Genomic DNA, 25,645 nt, shown 5'->3' with positions numbered 1-25,645 from the left:
ATTAAGCTAGCTTATCAGAATTAAATATCCTTGTCTTCCATAATTAATTTATGAAATAACTCTTCTCAATTTCCCTCGTTAATGCTGGAAGCACAAAGGCATGCATTCTCACTCCTGGCTTTTCCTTTCCCTAGACCTAACGTCGACTACAATTCTCTCCGCTTCCATGCCTGTTCCCTTTCTCTACGGGAGTGTTATCCTCAACATGTTGTAATTGATGAAACCACATGGCATGTTTTCCAAAGGGGCTTCACCATTCTACATTCCTACCAGCCATATGTGAGGGTCCCAATTTTTCCACATCCTTGTCAACACTCGTTATTGTCTTTTTTATTATTATAGCCATCCTAGTGGGTGACGTCTCAAATAATGTTCGTTAAGGCCTTTATGCTACACATTGAGTTCATTCAACTTAAGGAAACTGACATATTAGCAAATTCCAAAGCCAGTTTTCATTCCTAAATCAATCAGCCATGTATACTTTCTCCAACAATAAAATCTCTCACTCATTTTCAATTCAAAGCGACATTTTCATCCTCATGAAAACCGTTCCACTCTCCAGCTCAACTTGTGAGTTACACAGGGAGTAAAACCAAGGGGGGAGAAGAAAGTAAGGGCCCTCCTCCTAACTTTGCAGCCTGAAAACGTGTCCCATCATCTTGGGTGTTTCACTGGTTCTCTGTTATGATTTTATGGGATTTTCCTGAAGAAGCGACCAAGAGCCTCTCACAAAAGTCTGAGAATGTAGAAAAAACGGAAGTGGAAATATATTATTTTTCCACCCTCCTACACCATACATAAAGCTAAGGGCTAACACAAGCTATGCTGTCAACAGAAATATTTCTCAAGACAGAGAAAAAACAGAAGCATACTATATTGCCTTGAGTAAACAAGGTTTCACACACCCATTATTTCAAAATTTTCCTTTCAATTGGGTCCTGTATATGTTTTTACACTCAATATAATTAGGACTTAACATTGGTCAGGATTATGCTTTTCTTTTTCTTTTTTTTTAAAAAGTGCAACTATCAAAAGGAATAGGGAAAAAAAGAAAACCAGCGGGAAGCTTGGACTTCAAAACCTTTTTTATCCCAAGATTTCTCCGCCTTCTCAACTGTCACCCAAGCCAGGCCGTGTCTAGCCTTCAGCGAGGACTATTTGGCTGTTTGAATTGGCGCTAAGCAACGTGCTCTAAATCCAGATTGACAGGACCATTGACCAATCACAGAACGAGGTTTCCTTTCCCTGGTCTAATAATGGCCGTTGCTTGGGAGACACAGTACTGAGCCGATGGAGGCGGGTCAAGCAGAGGAGCGTTAGAAACACCACCGACCCAGCCTCCGGCAGCATAAAGGGGTTCTTCAGCATTGTAGTTGTATTGTCAAGATGTCTCTTTCTAAGAAGTTAACTTTGGACAAACTGGATGTGAAAGGCAAACGAGTCGTTATGAGAGTAGACTTCAATGTTCCCATGAAGAACAACCAGATTACCAACAACCAGAGAATCAAGGCTTCAATCCCAAGCATCAAGTTCTGCCTGGATAATGGCGCCAAGTCAGTCGTTCTTATGAGTCACCTAGGTCGACCCGATGGTGTGCCCATGCCTGATAAATACTCCCTGGAGCCTGTTGCTGCTGAGCTGAAATCCTTGCTGGGTAAGGATGTCCTGTTCCTGAAGGACTGTGTGGGCCCAGAAGTGGAGAAAGCCTGTGCAAACCCAGCCAATGGGTCAGTCATCTTGCTGGAGAATTTACGCTTCCATGTGGAGGAAGAAGGGAAGGGCCAAGATCCTGCAGGAAATAAGCTTAAAGCTGAGCCACAGAAGATAGAAGCCTTCCGTCAATCACTCTCAAAGCTAGGGGATGTTTATGTCAATGATGCCTTTGGCACGGCTCACCGGGCCCACAGTTCCATGGTGGGAGTGAATCTGCCCCAGAAGGCGTCTGGATTCCTGATGAAGAAGGAACTGGAATACTTTGCCAAAGCCTTGGAAAACCCAGAGAGACCCTTTCTGGCTATACTTGGTGGAGCTAAAGTAGCAGACAAGATCCAGCTTATCAAAAATATGCTCGACAAGGTCTGTCACATGATTATTGGTGGTGGAATGGCTTATACTTTCCTTAAGGTACTCAACAACATGGAGATTGGTGCTTCCTTGTTTGATGAAGAGGGAGCCAAGATTGTCAAAGATATCATGGACAAAGCCGAGAAGAATGGTGTGACCATCACCTTTCCAGTTGACTTTGTTACTGCTGACAAGTTTGAAGAGAATGCTAAGGTTGGTCAAGCCACTGTAGCATCAGGCATCCCTGCTGGCTGGATGGGTTTGGACTGTGGCCCTGAGACCAATAAAAAGTTTGCTCAAATTGTGGGTGAAGCCAAGCTAATTGTGTGGAATGGGCCCGTAGGGTATTTGAATGGGATGCCTTTGCTCAGGGAACCAAAGCCCTCATGGATGAAGTTGTGAAAGCCACTTCCAGGGGCTGTATCACCATTATAGGAGGTGGAGACACCGCCACTTGCTGCGCCAAATGGAACACCGAAGATAAAGTCAGCCACCTGAGCACTGGAGGAGGAGCCAGTCTAGAGCTTCTGGAAGGTAAAGTCCTTCCTGGAGTGGATGCCCTCAGCAACCTGTAGCTGACAAAGTATTCCTTCCTACTGTTTCCTGCCCCACAGCCTCTGACAAAGTAGTGCTCTTACATCTCAACTTGACTTTTGTTAAAATCTACCCCTGTATCAAGATCCAGGCAAATGACCAAGGGATGAGCTATCAGGAACTCTTAACATCAGCACAGAAATGCAGTCCAATTTTAGTTCTGTCATGCATCTACCTACGCTCTTAAAGATCTCATTTGAACTTGACCATTGTGATTCATAGGAAGTGGGTTACCTATTAAAGCAAGTTAAATAAGCTGAATCTCTCCTCACTTTTATTTTAGCCTAGCTCTGTCATTTTTCACTATTAGAAACATGGGAACAAGATAAAATCTTAATTGCTGAGGAAGGGTGGGGGCAGAAGCTGACAGACTATTAAACAATAAAAGTGCCCAAATAAACTGAAAAAGAAAATTACATTTAAGAACTCACGAGTGCATTATTAGGATCTCCTAAGAGGAAATTTCTTACTAAATAAGGAAAATAATAAATAAAGCATTCATATTAAACCCATGAAGTTAAAAAGAAGACATTAAGCCTAAAGAAGGTATGTCTGTGCGTATGGATGCACAGGCATGTACACACATATTTATTAGAATGAGACTTATAAATCATATCCCAGTTTCAAATAGAGAAGTAATTGTTTTCTTTTTAAAGCAGATGTTGTTTAATACATAGATAATATAACTGCTAAATCTAAACACTGGGATTTTTGAAATGCATAAGAAATATGTATAAAGATAGTTTAGCCATGGGGAAAATAGAGGTATAAAACCTCTTCCATATTAGAAAATATAGTAAGAAAATACTAAAGAAATGTAGATGAAATGAAAATACCTGCTGGAGAATGTTTTGCCTAATTATGTAGACAGAGCTGTTTGGGGACAATGTTGCTATCAAATTAAGAGTAAAAATGCAGAGTAAATGATCCCACCTATCATGGCCTATGTCCCATTGTCCCAAATCAATTCTATCTATATATTAAGTATCCTGAATAATTGAACTTAAATATAATCTTAGCATACCTAAAACATACCTTATTTCTAAGGACAATATTAATAATGTCATCGTAACCCCATGGAAGATGTAGGAGTTAAGGTATAGACTTAAAACAATTAAAAAAGAAAACCAAAATTATAGGAGTTGAAACAAGATTACAGCATATTACTTGGTTGAGTATAAGTCCAGTCCACCTAGATAGGCTCTTTATCATGAGGTCATTTAGAGTACCTCATGGTCAAACTAGTGAAACAAATCCATTGCTCTTAATAAGTGAGCGCTATCTCTGGGTCTGAGCTTTTACTACTTGACTAGAGGCCCGATGCATGAAATTTGTGCATTCGGGGCAGGGGAGGGAGGCGGTCATCCCTCAGCCCGGCCTGCACCCTCTCACAGTCCGGGACCCCTCAGGGGATATCCGCCTAAGCCACAGGCAGACATTCCTCTCAGAGTCTGGGGCTCTCGCAGTCCAGGACCCCTCGCTCCTTATTGCCTGCCTGCAGCGGAGGTGGGAGAGGTTTCTGCCTCTGCAGCAGTGCTAAGAAGCAGTGAGCCTGGCTTCTGGCTGAGCGGTGCTCCCACAGGGGCCACTGCACTCAGCAGCCATGAACCCGGCTTCTGGCTGAGTGGCGCTCCCCTTGTGGGAGTGCACTGACCACCAGGGGGCAGCTCCTGCATTGAGCATCTGCCCCCTGGTGGTCAGTGCGTTTCATAGCGACCAGTTGTTCTGACAGTTGTCCCACCATTTGGTCAATTTGCATATTAGGGTTTTATTATATAGGATAGCCAGCCCAAAGGTGGAGTTAAAAAAAAGCAATGCATTTTTTAAATTAAATCTTTATTGTTGAAAGTATTAAATATGTCCTTCTTTTCCCTCAATTGACCCCTTCTAGCCTACCCCATCCCCTATCCCTGGCCCCAGGCCTTCATCACCCTATTGTCTGTGTCCCTGGGTTATGCATATATGCATATAAGCACTTTGGTTGATCTCTTCCCACACACACACCCTCCTCTGCCTTCCCTCTAAGGTTCCATAGTCTGTTCCATGCTTCTCTGTCTTTGGATCTATTTTGTTCGTCAGTTTATTTTGTTCATTTGATTCCACATATGAGTGAGATCATGTGTGTATCACCTTTATTGATTTGTGAATATTGTACCAGCTTTGAATCCCTGGAATAAATCCCACATGGTCATGGCATATGATCTTTTTAATATATTGCTGGATCTGATTTGCTAATATTTTGTTGAGGATTTCAGCATCTATATTCATCAGGGATATTGGCCTGTGGTTCTCTTTCTTTGTAGTATCTTTATCTAGTTTTGGACTTAGGATAATGCTGGCCTCATAAAAATGCTGGCCTCATAAAAAGAGCTTTGAATTAGGATAAGGCTGGCCTCCTAATCCTCTTGATTTTTTTTGAATAATTTGAGGAGGTTAGGTGTTAATTGTCCTTTGAAGGTTTGGTAAAACTCCCCTGTAAAGCCATCAGGACACTGGCTTTGGTTTGCTGGAAGTTTTTTTTTTATTACTGCTTGTATTTCATCAGTTGTTATTGACTTATTCAGGTTTTTTGATTCTTCCAGATTCAGTTTTGGAAGATTGTATTTTTTTTTTTTAGAAATTTGTCCATTTCATCCACATTGTCCAGCTTATTGGCATACAGTTGTTCATAGTATTTTCTTAAAATCCTTTGTATTTCTGTGGTGTCAGTTGTTACTTCACTGCTTTCATATCTGATTTTATTTATTAGGGTCCTCTCTCTTTGTTTCTTGGTGAGTTTGGCTAACAGTTCATCAGTCTTGTTTATCTTTTCAAAGAACCAGCTCTTCGTTTCATTGATTTTTTTTGGTATATATTTTTAGAATCTATGTCATTTATTTCTGCTTTAATCTTTATTATTTCCTTCCTTCTACTTATTCTGGGCTTGTTCTTTTTATAATTCTTTAAGTTGTAGGGTTAAATAGTTTATTATTAATTATGCTTGTTTTTTGGTGGAAAGGAAATAGGAAAAATAGGAAACTACAATAAAAATACCTAAAACAGTCATTGGTTCATTACAATTATAAACAAATCATGCTGGATGGAAGTTTCAAGAACTCCCTGATCTGGCAGTGGAATATTTTCTTTGGTTAGACTGTGGCTTTGTTCTCTGGGAGGAAGTTTCTTTTCATTGTCCTTTTGGCCCCAAATGTGGTCACCTGGAAAGTTTTTCTCATTTCCTAATCTTTCTGAAGAAGCTGATGTTGGAGAGTTGGGCCACATTAAACCACCACACAGCTTCTCTAGCTTCCTCCTTGCTGGTGCAGTCTTAAGAAAGCAATGAGTTCCTATTATTGCAAACAACTAATAGTCATTTAAGGTCAGACCTGTGATTTTTCAACTTTCTATAAAATCGCATGTGAAAGAACTGCACCCCAATAATCACCACTTTCCAGCCTTTGGTGTCTCTTTACTCATTTCCTCCCACCTGACCCCTAAGTAGATGCCAGATTTTATTAGTTTTATTAAGGCAGCATCGCACTTACCAGTAGCATTTTTACCTTCTAGTTATTGGTCCTTTGATTCTTACCTTTAAATAATTGGTCTAGTTGCTGGGCCCACTTTCCTCCTCTTCATCATAAGAATGGGTAACTTGTGTCCCCTGAAATAGTAAGTGGGGTGGGAAGGCCGTATCTATAATCTGATCTTTGCTGCAGCCTCCTTATTTTTTGGCTGAAAAGTTAAAAAATTTAAGAAAATGGTGACAATCTGTTTTTGCTGTTTGTGGTATTGAGACAACTTTTAAACTTGGAGATAACTCACTTTCCTGGTCTATTAGCCAATTTAAGTTGCAAGCAATAAGCAGATTGCCCAATGTTTCCTGGCTGTGCTCATTTTTAAGTCTATTTCTAATCCTTACTTATTTCACTATTAGTATTAATATTTTTTACTGATGAAATAGTAATATATTCAATTTTGAGATCCCAGTCCCTCCTGGGATGAGTAAAATATGACATACACAACAAAATGTTATTCTGAAATATAAAAGAGTTAGGGATTACAAAACATGTCTGGCTGCTAGGGTTTTGAATAAGGAATTATGAACCCATATATCTTCCTGCCTTCTTATGTGTACATGGGGACACACACACACACAGGTGAAGAAGATTAACAGGTATAAACTTCCAGCTGTAAAATACATTAGCTCACTTTTGTTGTATTTTACTTAAAACGCATGTAATAACCAAACACTGATATTCTACTTGTGCCTAAATATTTTCCTTGTAACTTTAAGGCATATAGGACCATGTCCTCCCTACTACAATACCATAGGCAACAAATGCCACAGCAGGAAAATAATCACCACTTTCCAGCCTTCTGTGTCTCTTTACTCATTTCCTCCCACCTGACCCCTAAGGAAATGCCAGATTTTATTGGTTTTATTAAGGCAGCATCGCACTTACCAGTAGCAATTTTTACCTTAGTCTATAGACTAGTGATTCTCAACCAGGGACAATTTTTTCTTGTAAGGATCATTTGCCAAATGGACACACTTTTGTTTGTCACAACTGGGATGGAGGAGAGGGGCTGTAGGGATCTAGCATTTGCCACCAAAGATGTTACTAAAGATCCTACAATACACAGGATAACCCTCACAACAAAGAACTACCCAGCCCCAAGTGCCATCCTAGAGATTTACTTCATTCTCATGTGACATTCAGGGGTGGTTAAGAGTAAGTAGATACTTTTCATTGAGCTCATCCAAGGACCCAGGCAAGCAAAACCTGCACATGGCTTCCCTCCCTAGGAGCAGGAATATCAATTCAATTGGTGACATTTTCTGGCCAACTCGAAAGGGAAAGAGAGACCCAGAGCTAGCATCCTATTTTTAAGGAAGAAAATGGGGAGTAGTGCATATTAATTTTTATTATATCCCTTTATCCTGAACTTAGTAATATGATCATTTGTAGCTAATGGTAAACAGGGAAATTTATTTTCTGGCTGGGTGATCTTGGGCCCCATTAAAACTATTACTAAAAGGAAGAATAAAAAAACTGAACTTAAGAAAACATCAAAAAGAGGAACCTATTAAAAATTATATATTACTGCCCTGACCGGTTTGGCTCAGTGGATAGAGTGTCGGCCTGTGGACTCAAGGGTCCCAGGTTCGATTCCAGTCAAGGGCATGTACCTTGGTTGTGGGCACATCCCCAGTAGGGGGCATGCAGGAGGCAGCTGATCGATGTTTCTCTCTCATCGATGTTACTGACTCTATCCCTCTCCCCTCCTCTCTGTGGAAAAATCAATAAAATATATATTTTAAAAAATTATACACTGGAAAATCCATAAAGATCATGCTTTTGTACATGATTACCCCTAAGATAAAGATGAACAAATACAATTCATGGGGAAAATTATAAAAGCAGTTAAAATGAGTTAAGAAGACAATAATGTGAGGTTAAAAATAGGATGGCAACAGGTACAAAAATACATGACAAATTCAAGTATTGCTAGTACAAAATATTAAATGGGGTTGCAGCAAGTAAGTAAAAACTGAAAATGCAGAGAGAAGATTCTGTGATTTGAATTAGAAGATTGGGGAAAACAGAATTTAAGACAGACTTAGAAAGTAATATATATATATATATATATATATATATATATATATCCCCACACACACACACACACATATAATTTATATATAGTATCATTACATATCTATATCACACACATACATATATAACATATATATGCCTATATATATGTTGTATAGTTGTACTTCATTTTCTACTTGTTAAAACCAATTAAGAAAAAAACAAGCTTAAATTTAGGTGTTACTATAAGATGGTGGGATTACCTTGGGTTTTGACAAAAACAACAAGTGAGAAGCCTATTTGTTTGCCCAGGGTTAGAATTTCAGTTGCTTAACTCACATGCTTGGACATAATTATTCATTTATTTTCTGTGCATTTTTTATATAAAAAATCTGTATTGAAATAACTTCTTTCAAGCAACATTAGTCAAGAAATAATGTTTTAAAGTAGGTGCTATATTCTATGGCTTATACTACCATTAACTTGCTTAAGTAATTTCATATCACAGTCATTAGAAGTCTTCTCTGGATTGCAGCAAAATTTGTCTTTTCTAAATCAATGTGTGTTAAGAATAAAGCAAGATAAAAAGTAAGGGTGAAATAACTGGAATATAACCAATTAGAAAAGCATATGAGATTTTATGAAAAACAGGATGTTCTTCTCCCTGCGCTGTGGCCTGAAACTTTCTCTAGGAAGTAAACAGGGCAACTGGGACCTATCTTGTTTCCCCCCTCCCTCAGGTGTAGTTGTATAGATTTTTTTTCCCCAGTTGTTTCCAATGATAGGGTCTATTCTAGTCCCTGCTATTCCATCTTAATCAGATGTGAAGATTCAAATAATTTATTTTCATATCTTTACACTGATATTCTTTTTTGGACCAGCTGAGCTTTGGATATATTACTTGTTTTATTAACTTGCTTTTTAATTTTCCCTTTTCTTTTCTAATATTGCTCAAGATAATATTTGTTTTCTCTTACAGAGTCACTTGCTTTTCATTTTAGATTTGGTGTATTTTTTAAATATAATTTTTAGAGCAGTTTTCTAGGTTCATAGCCAAAGTTAACATTTGTTATGATCAATGAATTGGCACTGGGAAAATCCATAGTTTACATTGAGTTCACTCTTGGTGTTGTACATTCAAAAGGTTTTGACAAAGGTATAATGACATGTATCCATTATTAGTGTCATACAAAATAGTTTCACTTCCCTCCTAATTCTCTGTGCTCTATTCACCCAGCCTTCACTTTAACTCCTGGCAACAACTAAACTTTTTTTCTGTCTCCATAATTTTGTCTTTTCCAGAATGTTATATAGGTAGAATCACACAATATATAGTCGTTTCAGATTGGCTTCTTTGACTTAGTAATGCGCATCTAAATTCCCTCCCTACTGACTTCAGGTCAGATGGCAGAGTAGGTAAATGCTGTGCTCACCTCCCTCCCCAGCCACATCAAAATTACAACTCAACTATTGAACAACCCTCCCTGAGAAACACCCTGAAGGCTAGCTGAACAGAACTCCTATAACTGAGGATATAAAGAAGAAGCCATGTGGACACTGGTAGGAGGGGAGGAGATGAGAAACAGTCTGGTCCCACACCCAGGTTTAGTGGTTAAGAATCAGCAGGGATATCTCTGCTGCAGAGATTCCCACCAGGAACGAGGGGTCCCAGCCTCACACCAGGCTCCCCAGCCTGGAGCTCCAGTGCCAGGAAGAGAAGTCTCCACAACAGCTGGCTGTGATAATCAGCAGGGACTCAGTTCAGCTGAGACTGAGGGCTGCTGTAGACCAAGGCATCCACTTAAAGGGCCTGAACACACACTCACTTGCTCACACACACTTGCCCTAAACTCCAGCCAAGGGACAGCAGCTTGAAGAGTGCCAGGGACATTTAGGGAGGAACTGAGTTTTCCTAATTATTAATAATGGTTGTTTTAAATGTTTAGTTTGATGATCTCCAAATCCCTGTCTGGCTCTGATGCTTGTTCTGTCTCTTCAAACTGTGTTGTTCTTGTTTCTTTTCTTTTTGCCTTTTATATGGTTTGTGATTTTTTGTTGACAGACAAGTATGATGCATTTGGGTAAAGGAGCTGTGGAAATGTAGTGGTTGGTGGGAAATAATTATTCTGTGGTCCTAGGATTAAGTGTCAGACTTTTAATGAGCCTATGTATGTCCCTGGTCTGTGATCTTCACAAGTGCTTGTTTATTTGTTGTTTGGTTTTCAACCTCCTTGGCTGGACAGGATGGACAGAGGGGGCTGAAGTTGGTATATCTCTTCCCCTATGGAAGACTAGAGCAGGCTTAGTTGAGTTATTTCCCTTCTCCCTGTCAATTAGGCTTTGATAAATCACCAAACAGGTTAGGCTCTGATGAAGTGGTTTCTCTTAAAGTCAGGCTTTGTTAAGTAGATCAAAATGTTCTGTCATATTTCAAAATGGTCACTGTCCCCAGCCTCCAACCAGAAGCCCGAGGCGATTTTTCTTTATTCTTTACTGTGAGAACCTGATGGAGTACCTGGAGATAAAACTCACAAGAGTGATCATGGGAACCACCCTGTGACTGGGTTCCCTGGATGCTTCATCTCTCAGGCTTGTCCACACTGAGCCTCCAGCAATTCCTCAATTGCAGCAACAGTGTGGCCACCTAGGCACTGGTTTCTGTGGAGATTTTTGTTGGTGAGCTTCTGCTCTGGTAAGTTGTGATTCATGGTATCTGCCTGTCTGTCTCTGCAGTGTTGGGGGCAACAGATTGCCCTGTGACTTAACTTCTCTAACAGACCTAAGAAGAGTTGTTTATATTTGTTCAACTTTTCATTTGTATGACAGAGTGGCAGTTTCTAAGCTCCTTACATGGTGGACAGAAATCTGAAAATCTGGTTTTGTTTTTAAATTTATTTTAAAATTCAAACATATTTTTGATTTCTTAACATACTTTTTCAGATATTATATTATGGAATCCATTCCTATTAGGGAAATAAAATGTTATATTTTAAGTCTACTAAATGTATCTCTTCTTCATACAAAGCCAGTCCACTGTCAATTTGCACATAGGATTATTTCCCTCAGATGATAACGGCCCCTCGGTACAGCATAGAACTCAGTTTCAAAGTTATTTTTGTTATTTTTTTATTTCTGTAATGCCAGGCTGCACCTTAAATTTCAGTTGGAATCCCCATGATTGTCTCATGTATTTTTCAGTGATTGCATGGGCTATATGAGATATCTCATATGGAAATAAATCACTCTATGTCCAAATAGTCATATTGATTTTATCTTGATAAAGCTATAGACCTTTTTTTTCCAGTAAAATTAAAACCATTGTCTTGTTTTTGTATTGACTTTGTTGTTTGTTATGTTTTGTTTTTGGTGGTTGTTCTTGTTTTTAGTTTTGATATACTAATTCATTATTTTGCTTTAGAATAAAATATATATTTAAAATTACATTGAAGGAGAAGAAAAGGAAAAGGTGGTTAATACCAGGATTTACAGAGTATTAGTAAATAATAGCAATGCATTTTCTTAAAATTTTTTAATTGATTGACTTTTAGAGTGAGAGAGAGATACATAGATTTATTGTTTCACTTATTTATGCATTCATTGGTTCCTTCTTGTATGGGCCCTGACCAGAGATCCAACCCACATCCTTGGCGCATAAGGATGATGTTCTAACCATCTGAGTTAACAGGCCAGGGCTTGCGATATATTTTCACTAATTTTTCTAAAGCCATTTTCAAGTGTCTTTTTAGAAACAAATCTCTACCCAAATATGACCTCTGAATGTGTGTGATTAAATGCTTAAGAAAAAAAAAATAATTTTAGCTTTCCTATTGGTTCCACTCTTGTTCTAAAATGCCTTTCTATGGTTACTAGAAAAGGAAGAAAGGAGAGCTTAAAAAGAACATGATGCCTTTCAATGCCAAATACCAGTACCAAGATAAAGTACTCATAATTCTCATAATTCTATGAGTAACCTCATGTTTTTCTAAAGGTGAGCAGAACAGATAGGTATTTTTTTAAAATCTGAAAGTATACATAATTATTTCAATAGAAAGCAATTGGCATAAGTTAATGTGTTATTTATAGTGATTGATCAGAAAGTCACAGTTTTAGAAAAACAAAATAACCTAATGATGTTAAAAATATTTTTGAAATAAGGCACTTACATTTTCTCGAAGCATTTAATTTTTGTTTACTTATTATTTTCATAAAACCTTAGAATTATTTAAACACTATTATTTCTTTAGAAGATGGATGGTTTTTGTCAGTTTGTATCTGTGAAACCGGTGAAAAGAAAAAGTATGATCATTGCAGGTTAATGAAATACTTCTGGTGTGGCCACCTGAACTCAGGTAGTGAAAGAGGGAAGGAAAGGAAGATGGAAGCAAAGGGAAGGGTACAGTGGTTCTCAACCTGTGGGTCGCGACCCCTTTGGCGGTCGAACGACCCTTTCACAGGGGTCGTCTAAGACCATTCTGCATATCAGATATTTACATTACGATTCATAACAGTAGCAACATTACAGTTATGAAGTAGCAACGAAAATAATTTTATGGTTGGGTCACAACATGAGGAATTGTATTTAAAGGGCCAGAAGGTTGAGAACCACTGGTTTAGGAGGAGATAAGAAATTGTGACAGACCTTGGTGTCCAGTTGCACAGAGATGGTAAGCAAGCATGAAAGGTGATGGGGAGTACTTTTGATTGATAAAGTAAGGGTGATGTGGTTCAGTTGGTTGGGTGTCACCCTGTGCACTGAAGGGTTACCCATTAGATTCCTGGTTTTGTGGGCTCGATCCCTGGTGTGGGATGTGCAGGAGACAGCCAATCGATGTTTCCCTCTCACATTAATGTCTCTCTCTCTCCCTCTCCCTTCCTCTCGCTCTAGAAATCAACAAAAAAACTCTTTAAAAAAAGTAAGGGTGGTAGGATAAAACTATTTTACTATTCACTATTTTAAGAAGCATGCATACATTAACTAGAGATTTAAATTAGATAAATAACTAATTGCTCAGAAAAAACTTTAGATCTTAGACCAGTGATGGGGAACCTTTTAAGCTCGGCATGTCAGCATTTTGAAAAACCCTAACTTAACTCTGGTGCCGTGTCACATATAGAAATTTTTTGATCTTTGCAACCATAGTAAAACAAAGATTTATATTTTTGATATTTATTTTATATATTTAAATGCCATTTAACAAAGAAAAATCAACCAAAAAAATGAGTTTGCGTGTCACCTCTGACACACATGTCAGGTTCACCATCACTGTCTTAGACCAAGCCATCAGCAAATAAAGCCTTTAGGTGCACTGAAGGGAGATGATATGTCTTACCAGGAGGAAAAAGGCAATAAAGACTTGCCCAATGAGAAATGTCTGGTAGTAAATTCTCAGAAGCTTGGGGTTAAGAATACTTAACATCTAACAGACTAGAGGCCTCAAGGTGATGCTGAAGAATAAGGTTCTCAATGTGCTCTTGCCAGGCCAGCAGCACCCAGAAACCTGTTAGAAATGCAGATTACTGGGCATGCACAAGACCTACTGAATCACAAACTCTGGGGGTGCATCCAGGAATCTGTGTTTTAACTAACTCTTCAAGGTTTTTATTTCAGCTAAATTTGAAATAGAATAAAGACCACTTTAAAAAGAAAATAGGAATTAGTTCTAACAGCAGTCATGTCAATATCTAGTTGTTTTGGCTGAGGCAAATCATTTCAGACTCTGGCCTCAGTTATCTGGAAAGTGATATATACTCTATATGCTCTCTGAGGTTCTTCTCTGTTCCTGATTTATATGGCTCTGAAACCCTGCTTGGTATACTTGAGACTATTGGCTATCCTTTTCATCTACACTTGAAAAATAGGGAAAAAATGGCCCAGGAGCTCCTAGACATATGACAAAGAGGTCTCAATTTTAGAGAAACTAAAAACAAACAAACAAAACAACAACAGAAAAACACACCCCAGAACTTTGGCTCTCCAACTATAAATTCTTTTTATAATTTGACTTAATTCCTATATGTGAAAGCAAATTTCCCTAAACTATAATATCTGAGAACTTAAAAAAATAAATGGAATAAAATATAATGAAACAGATTCTATTACTCGTTACTTTATAAAGAAAGGTGAGTCCAAAGTTCATGTCTAAAGGAAAGAATTGGTAGTTCAGAAAAATACCTGTACATTTAAGTGTTTGGTTTGGTTTGTTTGCTTTTTTTATTTTGGTTGTTTCTTTAAAGCTGTGATTTGTTTGCTTGTGCAGAGAGCAAAAACTTGGAGAGAGAAGTTTACTTTTCATTGTATTCTCTTTTGTACGGGTTAAATTGGTGCTTTGATTGTCTTTTCAATTAGGGAAAAATATCTACAATTAAGAAGAAAATGGACTTAACTGGATAGGCCTAGACATTATCCCTGCAAAAAGCCTTTCCTCAACTTCCCCTTGCCCAACCCACACATCCAGATAATACCTTTGGGGCATTTTGCTCTTTATGTAAGCCTCTTGTTTTACTCTTTAACGTTATTGGAAATTTTATTTGTTTACATGTCCATCTCTCCCAGCTCTTGAAGGACAAAGACTACTTCTTTTCAAAGCTCTACTCGAGAGCCTAACGCATTATTTAACACATAGGAGGTTTTCATTGACGATGCTGGGTTTTATAAATTGAAAGTATAAGGCACATGATATTCAGAGATAAATGGTGAAATAGAAGCTGCACACTGAGAGCAGAAGTGCAACAATGCCCCAGGACTACTTAACAGGAACTGTGTTCTCACAATCAGGAAGTTTCTTTCCCGTTAGCTGCGCACTGAGATCGGAAATATAATAATGTCCATGAGGCTACAAAACAGGAACTTCATTCTCACAATCAGTTAAGTTTCTTTTCTTGGCCAAAGCAACAGAATATTCCATTTAACATAGATAAGACACCAGCCAGCCAGGATGCAGGGTAATCAATTATTAGAGAAAAACAGAAAGAGGAATTTCCTCTATAACAGAGGAGAAAGACACAAGACATTAATAATAAATATTCTGCATATTTTACCAGACAGAAGACAAATACATTCTTATTTTTGTGTGTATAAAATGGAAATGCTGCTAATATATATATATATGTATATATATATATATATATATATAAATATATATATATTCGTTGTGTGTGTGTGTGTGTGTGTGTGTGTGTGTGTGTGTGTATGTGAAAACCTTAGGACACAACCACAGTGTTTGACAGAAAGTTCTGAATATGAAAGCACATACATTATTATTTTATTTTTTAAAAATATATTTTATTGCCCTAGCCAGCTTGGCTCAGTGGATAGAGCGTCAGCCTGCGGACTGAAAGGTCCCAGGTTCGATCCCGGCCAAGGGCACATGCCTGGGTTGCGGGCTCGATCCCCAGTAGGGGTTGTGAAAGAGGCAGCTGATCAATGGTTCTCTCTCATCATTGATGTTTCTATCTCTCTCTCTCCTCCCTTCCTCTCTGAAATCAATAAAGAAATATATGTAAAAAATATATTTTATTGATTTTTTACAGAGAGGAAGGGAGATGGATAGAGAGTTAGAAACATTGATGAGAGAGGAACATCAATCAGCTGCATCCTGCACACCCCCTACTGGGGATGTGCCCGCAACCAAGGTACATGCCCTTGACCAGAATCGAACCTGAGACCCTTCAGTCCGCAGGCCGATGCTCTATCCACTGAGCCAAACCAGTTAGGGCAGCATGTACATTATTAATAGTAGGACAGTGTTAGGGTTAAGAACATTTCACAAGGTTGGAATTCCTTTGGAAAAAATAAATATTTACAGGAAACCATATATATTAAACAAACTCAGGTAAGTGCCATACATTGCATCAAGTCCTTTGTTCACCTGCAGTCTTTCAATGTCCTTAGCTGATATTTGACCTAGGCTCTCTATTCTCACACATCTTAAATCAGAAGACTCCACTGTTATGGGAGAGAAAACCTGAAATTTGTAGATGGGACTGTAGTTTAACTTCCAACCTCTCCTATTTATTAGCTCTATAACCTTGAAATATTATTTAACTTTTCTAAGCCTCCATTCTTATAAAATGGAGATAGTAACATTTTTCCGTAACAGAATTCAAAATTCCAAATAATACATATGAGGTTGCTCTGTAAACTGTAAAATGCTAAACAAATGTGGATGGTCAATCGCTACTTCTGGCCCTCTCGTCTCATCCATACATTTCCAGTACTTTTCAGCATCCTCTCATTTCCTGAAGACCCAACTGAGGACAAAGGAAACATTTGAAAACTGGACGACAGCATGTAGTAATTCTATCTGAAACATTTTCCCAGCAGGCAGAAGACAAGTTTCTTAACCCTACATAAGAAAGAAATTTGCCAAGGACAATATCCCTTGAGTAAATAACATGATCGGACACCACACAAAGGGATCAGCGCTAGTTACTCATATGCACAAATCTTTAATTATAATTTGTTTTCTGTTCCCAAGCAGGGACCCAATGTTGTAATAAAAAAACAAAAAAAACTTTGCTTTTGCTTAAATTTCCAATGAAGTGAACATAGGTCACTTTCACTTTTGTGTAACTGGAAAGAAATAACAAAATCTCAGGGTAGAATGTATTCAACCAGATGCAGGCCAGACTACTTTCACTGTTGCTATGTGTTCTAGGGATAGTTATTAACCTTAGAAAGGGAAAAATAATAACAGACAACTGCAGTTAATCCATAAGCTTCATATTAAAAGCAGATGAGGTGTTTTCCTGAATGAGGAGTAAGAAATATGGTTTTACATTCACACTGATTGGCTTCTATTGAGTCATAGATGACCTTTGAACACCAGTGAATTCTTAAAACAAACATAAAAAGGTCACATGCCAAAGAGCAAGAGCCAGGTGTAGCAACTTCCATACAAACCACCAAATAATGGATTTCTTTATTCCTTGGGCCTTTATTTAAGGGGGATTAACATTTGACAAAGAGCCATATTCTTAAGAGACAATGAGCCAGCAGACCCAAACAGCCATCAGCTGACCTTTGAGAGAAGAACAGGATGAGCTAGGGAAGTACAAGCACAGGGACATTGGTTAATGCTTAACATAGATTTGCATCTCTCTGGAACACAGATGGTAACATTGTGTAGAGCTGTAACCAAGCCCCAGGGAGGAATAAACCGCCAAGTGTTACTAACCCAAGGCTATTTTGAGGAGCTAAAGCTTTGGATTTACAGGTTTGGCAGTGTAGCTCTACACTTCTCAAACTAGCAGAGAATGTGATGGAATAATCATCTTCCTTCTATGTTAGTGATGGCGAACCTATGACACGTGTGTCAGAGGTGACACGCGAACTCATTTTTTTGGTTGATTTTTCTTTGTTAAATGGCATTTAAATATATAAAATAAATATCAAAAATATAAATCTTTGTTTTACTATGGTTGCAAAGATCAAAAAATTTCTATATGTGACACGGCACCAGAGTTAAGTTAGAGTTTTTCAAAATGCTGACACGCTGAGCTCAAAAGGTTCGCCATCACTGTTCTATGTCATTCACTTACTGACCCCGTATTGCCATTCTCTGCTCACCTATGTCCTCATTTCTCTTCCTGTGCTTGGGTTTTGTCCTTGTCCTCATTGGGAATGTAAATCTGCATCTCCATTCTGCTGTGTCTATTTATTCCTTCAAAGTTCAGTTCAAAATGTGTCACATTCATGAAACCCCTCTCTATTTCAGCCATCTTTTTTCCATTCATGTACTCTTTCCAATAAGCATTCTTTATTCTTTATTTGTCTTATATTGACATATACTTCATGCAGGAAAAGTGCTAAGGACCGGGGATAAATCTACACAAAAATCCAGGGTTCCAAATTATAACTGTTTGGAAGGGAAATGGTCATCTATAAAAGAAAGCTACATTTAAAATGTACTGAGCTAGAGATAGGTCCAAAATGAAATGAGGGCATAGGAAAAGTAATCAAATCTGCCTACAGGGGCAAAGGAAGACTATATATATATATATATATATATATATATATATATATATAGAAGGAAGGTAGGGAAAGAGAGTGCTTCAGGAAGCAGGTGCAAAGGCATGAAGACGGGAGATGTCATTTTTCAGAGCAGGTGCAAAGGCATGAAGACGGGAGATGTCATTTTTCAGAGCAGCGAAGCATGCAGTGGCAGGAGTTGGACCATGGAACAGAGGAGGTATGAAAAAAGCCAAATCACGAGGAATCTCATATCCCATGAAAAGAATTATTTATTTCAAGGGTGGATATGAAAAATATTTCATAACTAGCACAACACAGGCACTGACCTTTTCGAACGTTGCCAGGAGGACACAGCCATGCATGGCTTAGCCTTGTTTGTTGCCAGATCGTGGGAATGTTCATGCGTGTTCTGAAGGCAGGTGCCAGGGTGGTTCTGCAGGGGGCAAAAAGCACTGGAAAGGGGAAGAGCAGATTCAATTTGCCAGCTGGTATTTTTAACTACCAGTGCTTATTGGCTATATAAGAGCGCTGTCCTTTTCCCATTATATAATTTATTATTCACATCAATGGTATGATGGCATGCATGTATCCCATTGTTTATTCTGCTTTTTGTTGTAGTTTAAATCATGCAGAAACTTTTGCAAATTTCAAGCATGATAAGAGAACAGAAATGTATGCATCGTTACTCTGGCATCAAGGAAGAAGGAATGAGAGAAAGACAAAAATGGAGAGAGCAGGAGTAGATAGAAGGCCAGCACTATAATTCAGAAGATAAATGATGAGGCTCGATCTGGGACAGTCGTGCTGGGAAGGGAAAAGATGAGCTGCTTTAGCAATAACTTGGAGGGATAATCTGCAGTTCTAATTGGAAACAAGTAGGGGTAATGTAAATGTGGAGACAACAGTCTAGGATACATCCAAGACTTTTAGTTTGTCCTGGATTTTATATTGAATAAATGTGTCCTAGTTTTCAGCTCTTATTAAAATAACAGTATTTCTTGGTTTGTCTTGGAGGTCCCTGATATATGTAAATTATTCTTAGCAATAATTTTTGATAGTGTCCTCTTTTACTTGTAAAGTATCACAAATTAATGGTCATTCTAACCAGCTTTAGAGACTGTTCAAGTGACTCCACCCATGTATGGCTTCTCAAAGAGTTCTCAAAATATAAGATTCACTTGGAAAGCTTATTGAAAATGCTGAAATCTGAGCTGCACTTCTAGAGACTCCTATTCAGTATTTTTAGGAAGAAGAAAAACACAAAACAACATAAAACAACACAAAAACCCACGTGGTTTTTTTTTTAATTAAGCACCCTTGCTGATTTTGATTATATCATTAGAAGCCCTATATTAACATATCCAAATGAATTCTATACCATCTATTCTTTTCTTCACAAAAGAGAGAATAAATTATACATAAAATAGGTGCTCACTAAATCATATATTGCTCTTATTGCTTGTGTGTGTGTGTGTGTGTGTGTGTGTGTGTGTAGAAAAATGACTTGGAGTTGAGAAACTACCCTAGAGTGTCACTAGGGAAACTGCTATGACCTGACAGCCATATAACGCTCCATGGAAAACCTCAAAGACATTACAGTCATTCTCTTCTTATAGCCTGGGAAGATAAATAATGGGCAATAGAAATAGTGACATGATGGAATGAGGGAAATTCTAGAAGATAAAGAGATTTAATGGACAATGTGTGAATTGCAGGCAATTCCACACACACATTCTTTTTAGATGACTTGAAGAAATTGGCTAGAAAAGGAAGTTCCCCTGGAGGAATTATTGAAAATTATTTTTTATGTAATTGTGACAGAAATCCCCATGGCTATCATTGTTCATTGTTCTGGATGAATAAGCAGTATGTGCAATGACTACATGAACTGGAATCATTGGGAAGAACTGGGAAAGGAGGAATGTAGAGCCTTGGCTGGGTAGCTCAGTTGGGGATCCTGGTCAGGGCACATATAAGAAATCTCTCTCTCTCTCTCTCTCTCTCTCTCTCTCTCTCTCTCTCTCTCTCCTTTCTCTCTAAAATCAAAAAATAGTCATCATTCAAATGTCTCTCAATGCTTATATATTTTTTACAAAGAGGAATGTAGTGTGTCCTTGATTGAAATCAAGGAGGAGGCTCCAATGCTAGGGAGGCAGTCTCAGAGTTTTAAATAACAAAATAACATCAGAGATGCCCTGGGAACTCTTACTTACTTCAATCTAAACCCAGGACTTCAATTAGAATGACTAGGATTTAGTAGCATCTAAGAAGGATAAGATGGGGAGAGATGGGGAACCTTTCAGGCAGAATTAACAGGAAGAGCAAAGGCTCTCGTGTCTGGATTTCATATTATTTTTATATAAATAAAGAAATTACCTCTAGACAAAATATTACTCTCTGTAGGGTTTACTCTGATGTTTCCCTTCTCCTTTTGAGAAAAATTATCTGTACTGCTCACTGACAGAATTCTCAGAGTTGTCTACATTTTTTATTTGAAATTATATTTTTATGAAACACCTGCTTTCAAACATACTTTTTCTTAGTTTGCTAACAACCTGTAAAATTAGTAATACTATTCATGGGTAAGTGACTTAATTAGTCAAAATCAAGGGACAAGCATAGCTTTAAATCCAAAAATTTGACCCACTCATCCCTCACTGAATCTCTGCCAGCCATGCTTACACTAGTCTACTCCCAATAGGATGAGGAACAGCTTTGCTCTCCCTCAATGGAATTTCAAACATAAGGAATGTCAAGCATCAATAAGTTAATGTATCAGATACCCACTTAGTTATTCTGAGTACTACTGAAATCTCATTATAAAAGAAATTTACTATGAAGTTAGAAACATCTAATCATGAAAGTCTTTATAAAATATTTGATTATTATGACCTATGAGGTAGTCAGCAATAATGAAGAGGATAGAGGATGAACTAGCTATTTTCTTCTATCCTTAACTCTCTTTCTTTACACAAATAAACCCTTCCTTGGTATTCATTTTGTTTATCTCTGTCTTGCTCAATATCTTTTAAGATAAAGGAAAGATGGTTAGAAATCATCTATGTTAGAAATAGATGATTGCATGGTTCCTATTTGCAACATGTCTGTATTTGTGAAATATTAAGCACACGTTCCTTGCTAGATCTAGACAAATTCTAGTAGCTTGGAGCGCAGAAAATTAATACCAACAATTATATCACTGGACTTCTACCAAAGTCTACCTTGATGACATTATTATGACAATGTCTATTAACAGAACAAAATTATGTCCTTTTTTAAAGGAAGTGTTCTGGGCCCAGCTGGTTGTGGCTCAGTGGTTGAGCATTGACTGACCTATGAACCAGGAGGTCACAGTTTCAATTCCTGGTCAGGACACATGCTTGGGTTTCAGGCTTGATTCCCAGTAGGGGATGTGCAGGAGTCAGCTGATCGATAATTTTCTCTCATAATTGATGTTTCTATCTCTCCCTCTCCCTCTCCCTCTCTGAAATCAATAAAAATACATATTTTTTAAAAGCAGGTGTGCTGGTAACATTTACATGTGTGTATTCAAATATAGATAGATAATGTTTTTTTTTTCTGACTTAATAATCTCATATTGCTTCCAACTGAACTTCAAAATGAAAGCATTAGGGAGGTGAAGTAAAAGCAACTACTAGTAAGAGGTGAAGTGTGATGCATGGCACGAGGAGCAAAAAGAAATCATGGAACTAAAGATGGAAAGGAATTAAATGAGCTTTAAAAAATATAGTCTTGGCTGAGATGTATCTACTCCTCACCCAATGAAACAATTTAGCCTTTCATAATTGTTCTTAATAAAAAAAAAATAGCCTACAGTGTTTGTCACTCCTTTGCTCTAAAATTCTACCCAGTCTTGGCTGAATTGATATAAACAGAGCCAGTATGATTTGTTTTCATTGGAATTGGTCTATAGGATTAAGAATGTTCTTGCCCTGCCTGGGTAGCTCAGTTGGCTCAGAGCATTGTCCCAATACACCAAGGTTATGGGTTTGATCTGGGTCAGGGCATATACAAGAAACAGCCCATGAGTCTCTCTCTCTCTCTCTCTCTCTCTCTCTCTCTCTCTCTTTCTCTCTCTCTTCTCCAATAAATAAATAAATAAATACATAAATAATACATTTAAAATGTCCTTATTTTTTTGAAGATTGTAATGATTCGTTTTCTAGTATAATTTATGCCAGGACTTCAGCAAGCCATCTGTATTCCAGTGTAGCACTGAGATGTTAGTCTTTGTATATAATTTTTCTCTTTTTTAGAAGATAAAAATATGTTTTACATATTAATGATGATCATGAAGAACTTTATAATATTTTGATTTTATTTTCCTGATATTTGTATACCTAACTACGATGGCCATTGCTATTAAATTTCATTCATTTCTTTCATTGCTATACCTTGTAATTTATTAATTTTCTATACTAGTTTTAAACTTTTAACTACTCTGACTACCTCTATGGAGTTTATTAAAATTTATTAAATCTTGCCCTGGCCAGGTGGCTCAGTTGGTTGGAGCATTGTCTCATACACCAAAAGGTTGCAGGTTTGATTTCTGGTCAGGGCACCTACTGAGGTTTCAGGTTCCACCCCCAGTTTGGGCGAGTATAGGAGGTAACCAATCAATGTTTCTATATCACATTGATGCTACTCTCCCTCCCTTTCTCTTTCCCTTTTTCTCTAAAAATGAATAAAAGCTTATCCTAGGGTGAGGATTTAAAAAAATACAATTTTATTAAACCTTGCTACTCTCTTTGCACAAATGTTTTCCAATATATTTACATTGCTTGAATATACAAAGCATAAGTCGGTTCAAATTTAGTTTAAATTGTGTCGTTTTATATTAGTGCCTCATGATTCCTGAGATAGTGAGAAGGTATACTGATCCATAGTCCAGAGCCAAATGGCTTTGTTCAGGTCAAACATATAATACCTGAACAACTGGAGATAAGGCTCTAAAGTTTCCCTTGGCATTGTATTAAACTGTCACAACAAACCTATAATCAATCCTTCCTTCAACTGCTCAATGGAAGAAAGGATAAAATCAGATATTACCGGGACTTGAAGAAAATGTGATTTCTGTGATTGACTATTATATAGGCTAAAAATGACACTCCCACCTCCCCCACAAATTATATCCATGTTCTAATCCCTGCAACCTGTAAATGTTATCATGATAATTTTTGGGGGGAGGTCTTTGCACATGTGATTAAGTTAAGTATCTTGCAATGAGGAAATCATCTGGGTGGGCCCCCATTGTTATCACAAATGTGTGTGTGTGTGAGATAGAGAGAGAGAGAGAGAGAGAGAGAGAGAGAGAGAGAGAGAGAGAGCCACAAATCAATGAGTGTTGGCAGCCACCAAAAGCTGAGAGTCAAGGAACAGGTTCTCCTCTAGAGTCTCTGGAAAACGTGCAGCCCTGCCGACACCTTGATGTCAACCCTGTGATACTGAGTTTGGATTTCTGGTATCCAGAATTATAAGGGAATAAATTTTTGTTGTCTTTAGCCAAAAAGTCTATAGTAATTTACTACAGTAGCCACAGGAAACTAATATAACTGCATCATTATTTAATAGTTAGGAGTCACAGCAGATAAGCCGGACAAATCATAGATGGTTATTAGGGGGAATATTCATCCATATTCTGTAATTTGGGTGGAGACACTTCTTTACTATCTTTTTGGGTTGCAACATAGTTCATTTTCTAGGTTACAAAGACGGACTAGATGTGCCCTCACAGGTTTTTAGAACAGAGATGGAAAGAAAGGGTACCGTTTACAAGGACACCTAAAGGATAAAATATGAGAATAAATTAAGCCAGAGACATTCAAAGCCTACTTGAGAAACAATTTTAAATACTACTGAAGGATATAAATACTTCAACAAAATTTTAGAAGATGGAAAAATATAACATGGTCTTGTATAAGAAAACTCAATGGCATAAAATTGTCATTGTAGTCTTCTGACAGAAAATTGCCCTATCTCATTAAACAACCCAACAGTTTCATCTCCCTACAGGAAAAAGTTGACTCAGAAGTTGAATAGAAGTATATTCTAAAATTTACTGTTTATAGTTAATTCAGTCTTCTGACAGAAAATTGCCCAAAGAAATAAATTAATAATATGCATCAATTCAAATTTTAGTTTTCCTTCTTTTTAAAAGATACGGTAGCAAATAATATGGTGACTTGTAGTGAAAATAAAAGAGAAGAGGATTTACCATACCATCTTTTGACATTCATATAGTAGATAATCCAAAGAAAAAAATTATCACTATTAGGATGGATAGACCAAATACTTTGAACATAAATAAATGACTGAGTTCATGGAAATACACAAAAGATACTATAGTTAACTACAAAAATTTCAATTTATAGAAATCAATTAGGTAGAAGTTAAAATGGTACAAGTACAAAAGTTAAAAATGAAAATTAACTTTTTTTTCATGATCAATGTATCTTGAAATGTTGAATGAGGAAGAAAGGAGGAATGAGAACATACAGTATCCATATTTAGTTATAAAACATTCTCATCAGTTCTAGGATACAATGCGTTTTCATGCTCAAGTTTACTTAGCATTTTTTTGTTTGGTAACATTAATCAAAGCCGGCATAGTAAATTTAATCATGGCCTTACAGATCATGAACGCAAACACTTGTACAAGTTGGCTGTGCCGATACAATTATCTTTACTGGAAAATATTGCCAATATTAACAGGAAAACATCACCAATAAGTAAATTTGCAAGTTATTTGCCCTTAATTTTTTTCTTGTCTTATAAGTAAACACTGCTCTGTTTATTGACCAAAGGTAAAATATATTATCATTAAACTCATTTTAACTGCTCACACGATTTTTAACTTATAAACTTTCTCCTTGGGTAACAAAAGATACAGCTTTCTTCCTCATAGTTTTCAGCAATTATGAAAAATTTTAATCTCTACACATAATTTGTTTATATAGTTCAAAATATAGTTATCCTTTTTCCCTACCCAGATTTTGGGCACAGTCCCAGCACACATGTCAAAATTTATAGAGAGATGATCAACTTAATTTTCATTTGTCAAAAATTAAGACTTCAGTTGAGTATTGACCTTCCGATGAATTAATTCCTAAGAGTCCATTATTTTTACCAACGATTCAATGCTCGGATTTTAAAACCTTGATCTAGAGCAAGGGTAGGAAACTTCAGGCCCAAAGGTGGTATAATGCTGGCGAAATCATTTGGTCTGGCCCTGCCAAGGCAACACAGGGTGGGACTCGAAATTCAATAAATCTAGGAGCCTTTTTCATAGCAACATAAATTTATAGTAAGTGAATTATATTAAACGGATGATGTTATGAATATCCAAATGACCCTTGGCAGAGAAAAGGTTCCTCATCCCTTATCTAGAGCATTGAGCATAAGCACAAACTTTAATTTTTAA

At 37.4% G+C, this 25,645-nt stretch overlaps 2 protein-coding genes across 2 annotated transcripts in view; both read left to right on the top strand.

The window, feature by feature from the left end:
• Positions 1–1,386: 1,386 nt before the first annotated feature.
• PGK2 (phosphoglycerate kinase 2) lies at positions 1,387–2,639 on the top strand. Its single transcript, XM_006109710.2, is given in 2 exon segments — positions 1,387–2,407; positions 2,410–2,639. Coding segments are annotated over 2 exon segments (1,251 nt in total).
• An 8,265-nt stretch (positions 2,640–10,904) lies between these two features.
• Positions 10,905–25,645, top strand: part of LOC102424412 (cysteine-rich secretory protein 3) — a 41,940-nt gene continuing 27,199 nt past the window's right edge. Inside the window, exon 1 of the mRNA XM_023757709.1 lies at positions 10,905–10,923. The gene's annotated coding sequence lies outside the window, so the exon portion shown is untranslated. The remainder of the gene's footprint in view (positions 10,924–25,645) is intronic.

Source organism: Myotis lucifugus, unplaced genomic scaffold (genome assembly GCF_000147115.1).
Source record: "Myotis lucifugus unplaced genomic scaffold, Myoluc2.0 scaffold_111, whole genome shotgun sequence".
Classification (NCBI taxonomy): Eukaryota; Metazoa; Chordata; class Mammalia; order Chiroptera; family Vespertilionidae; genus Myotis; species Myotis lucifugus.
Note: the sequence above shows the minus strand (reverse complement) of the source record. Positions and strands in the feature narration are given on the sequence as shown.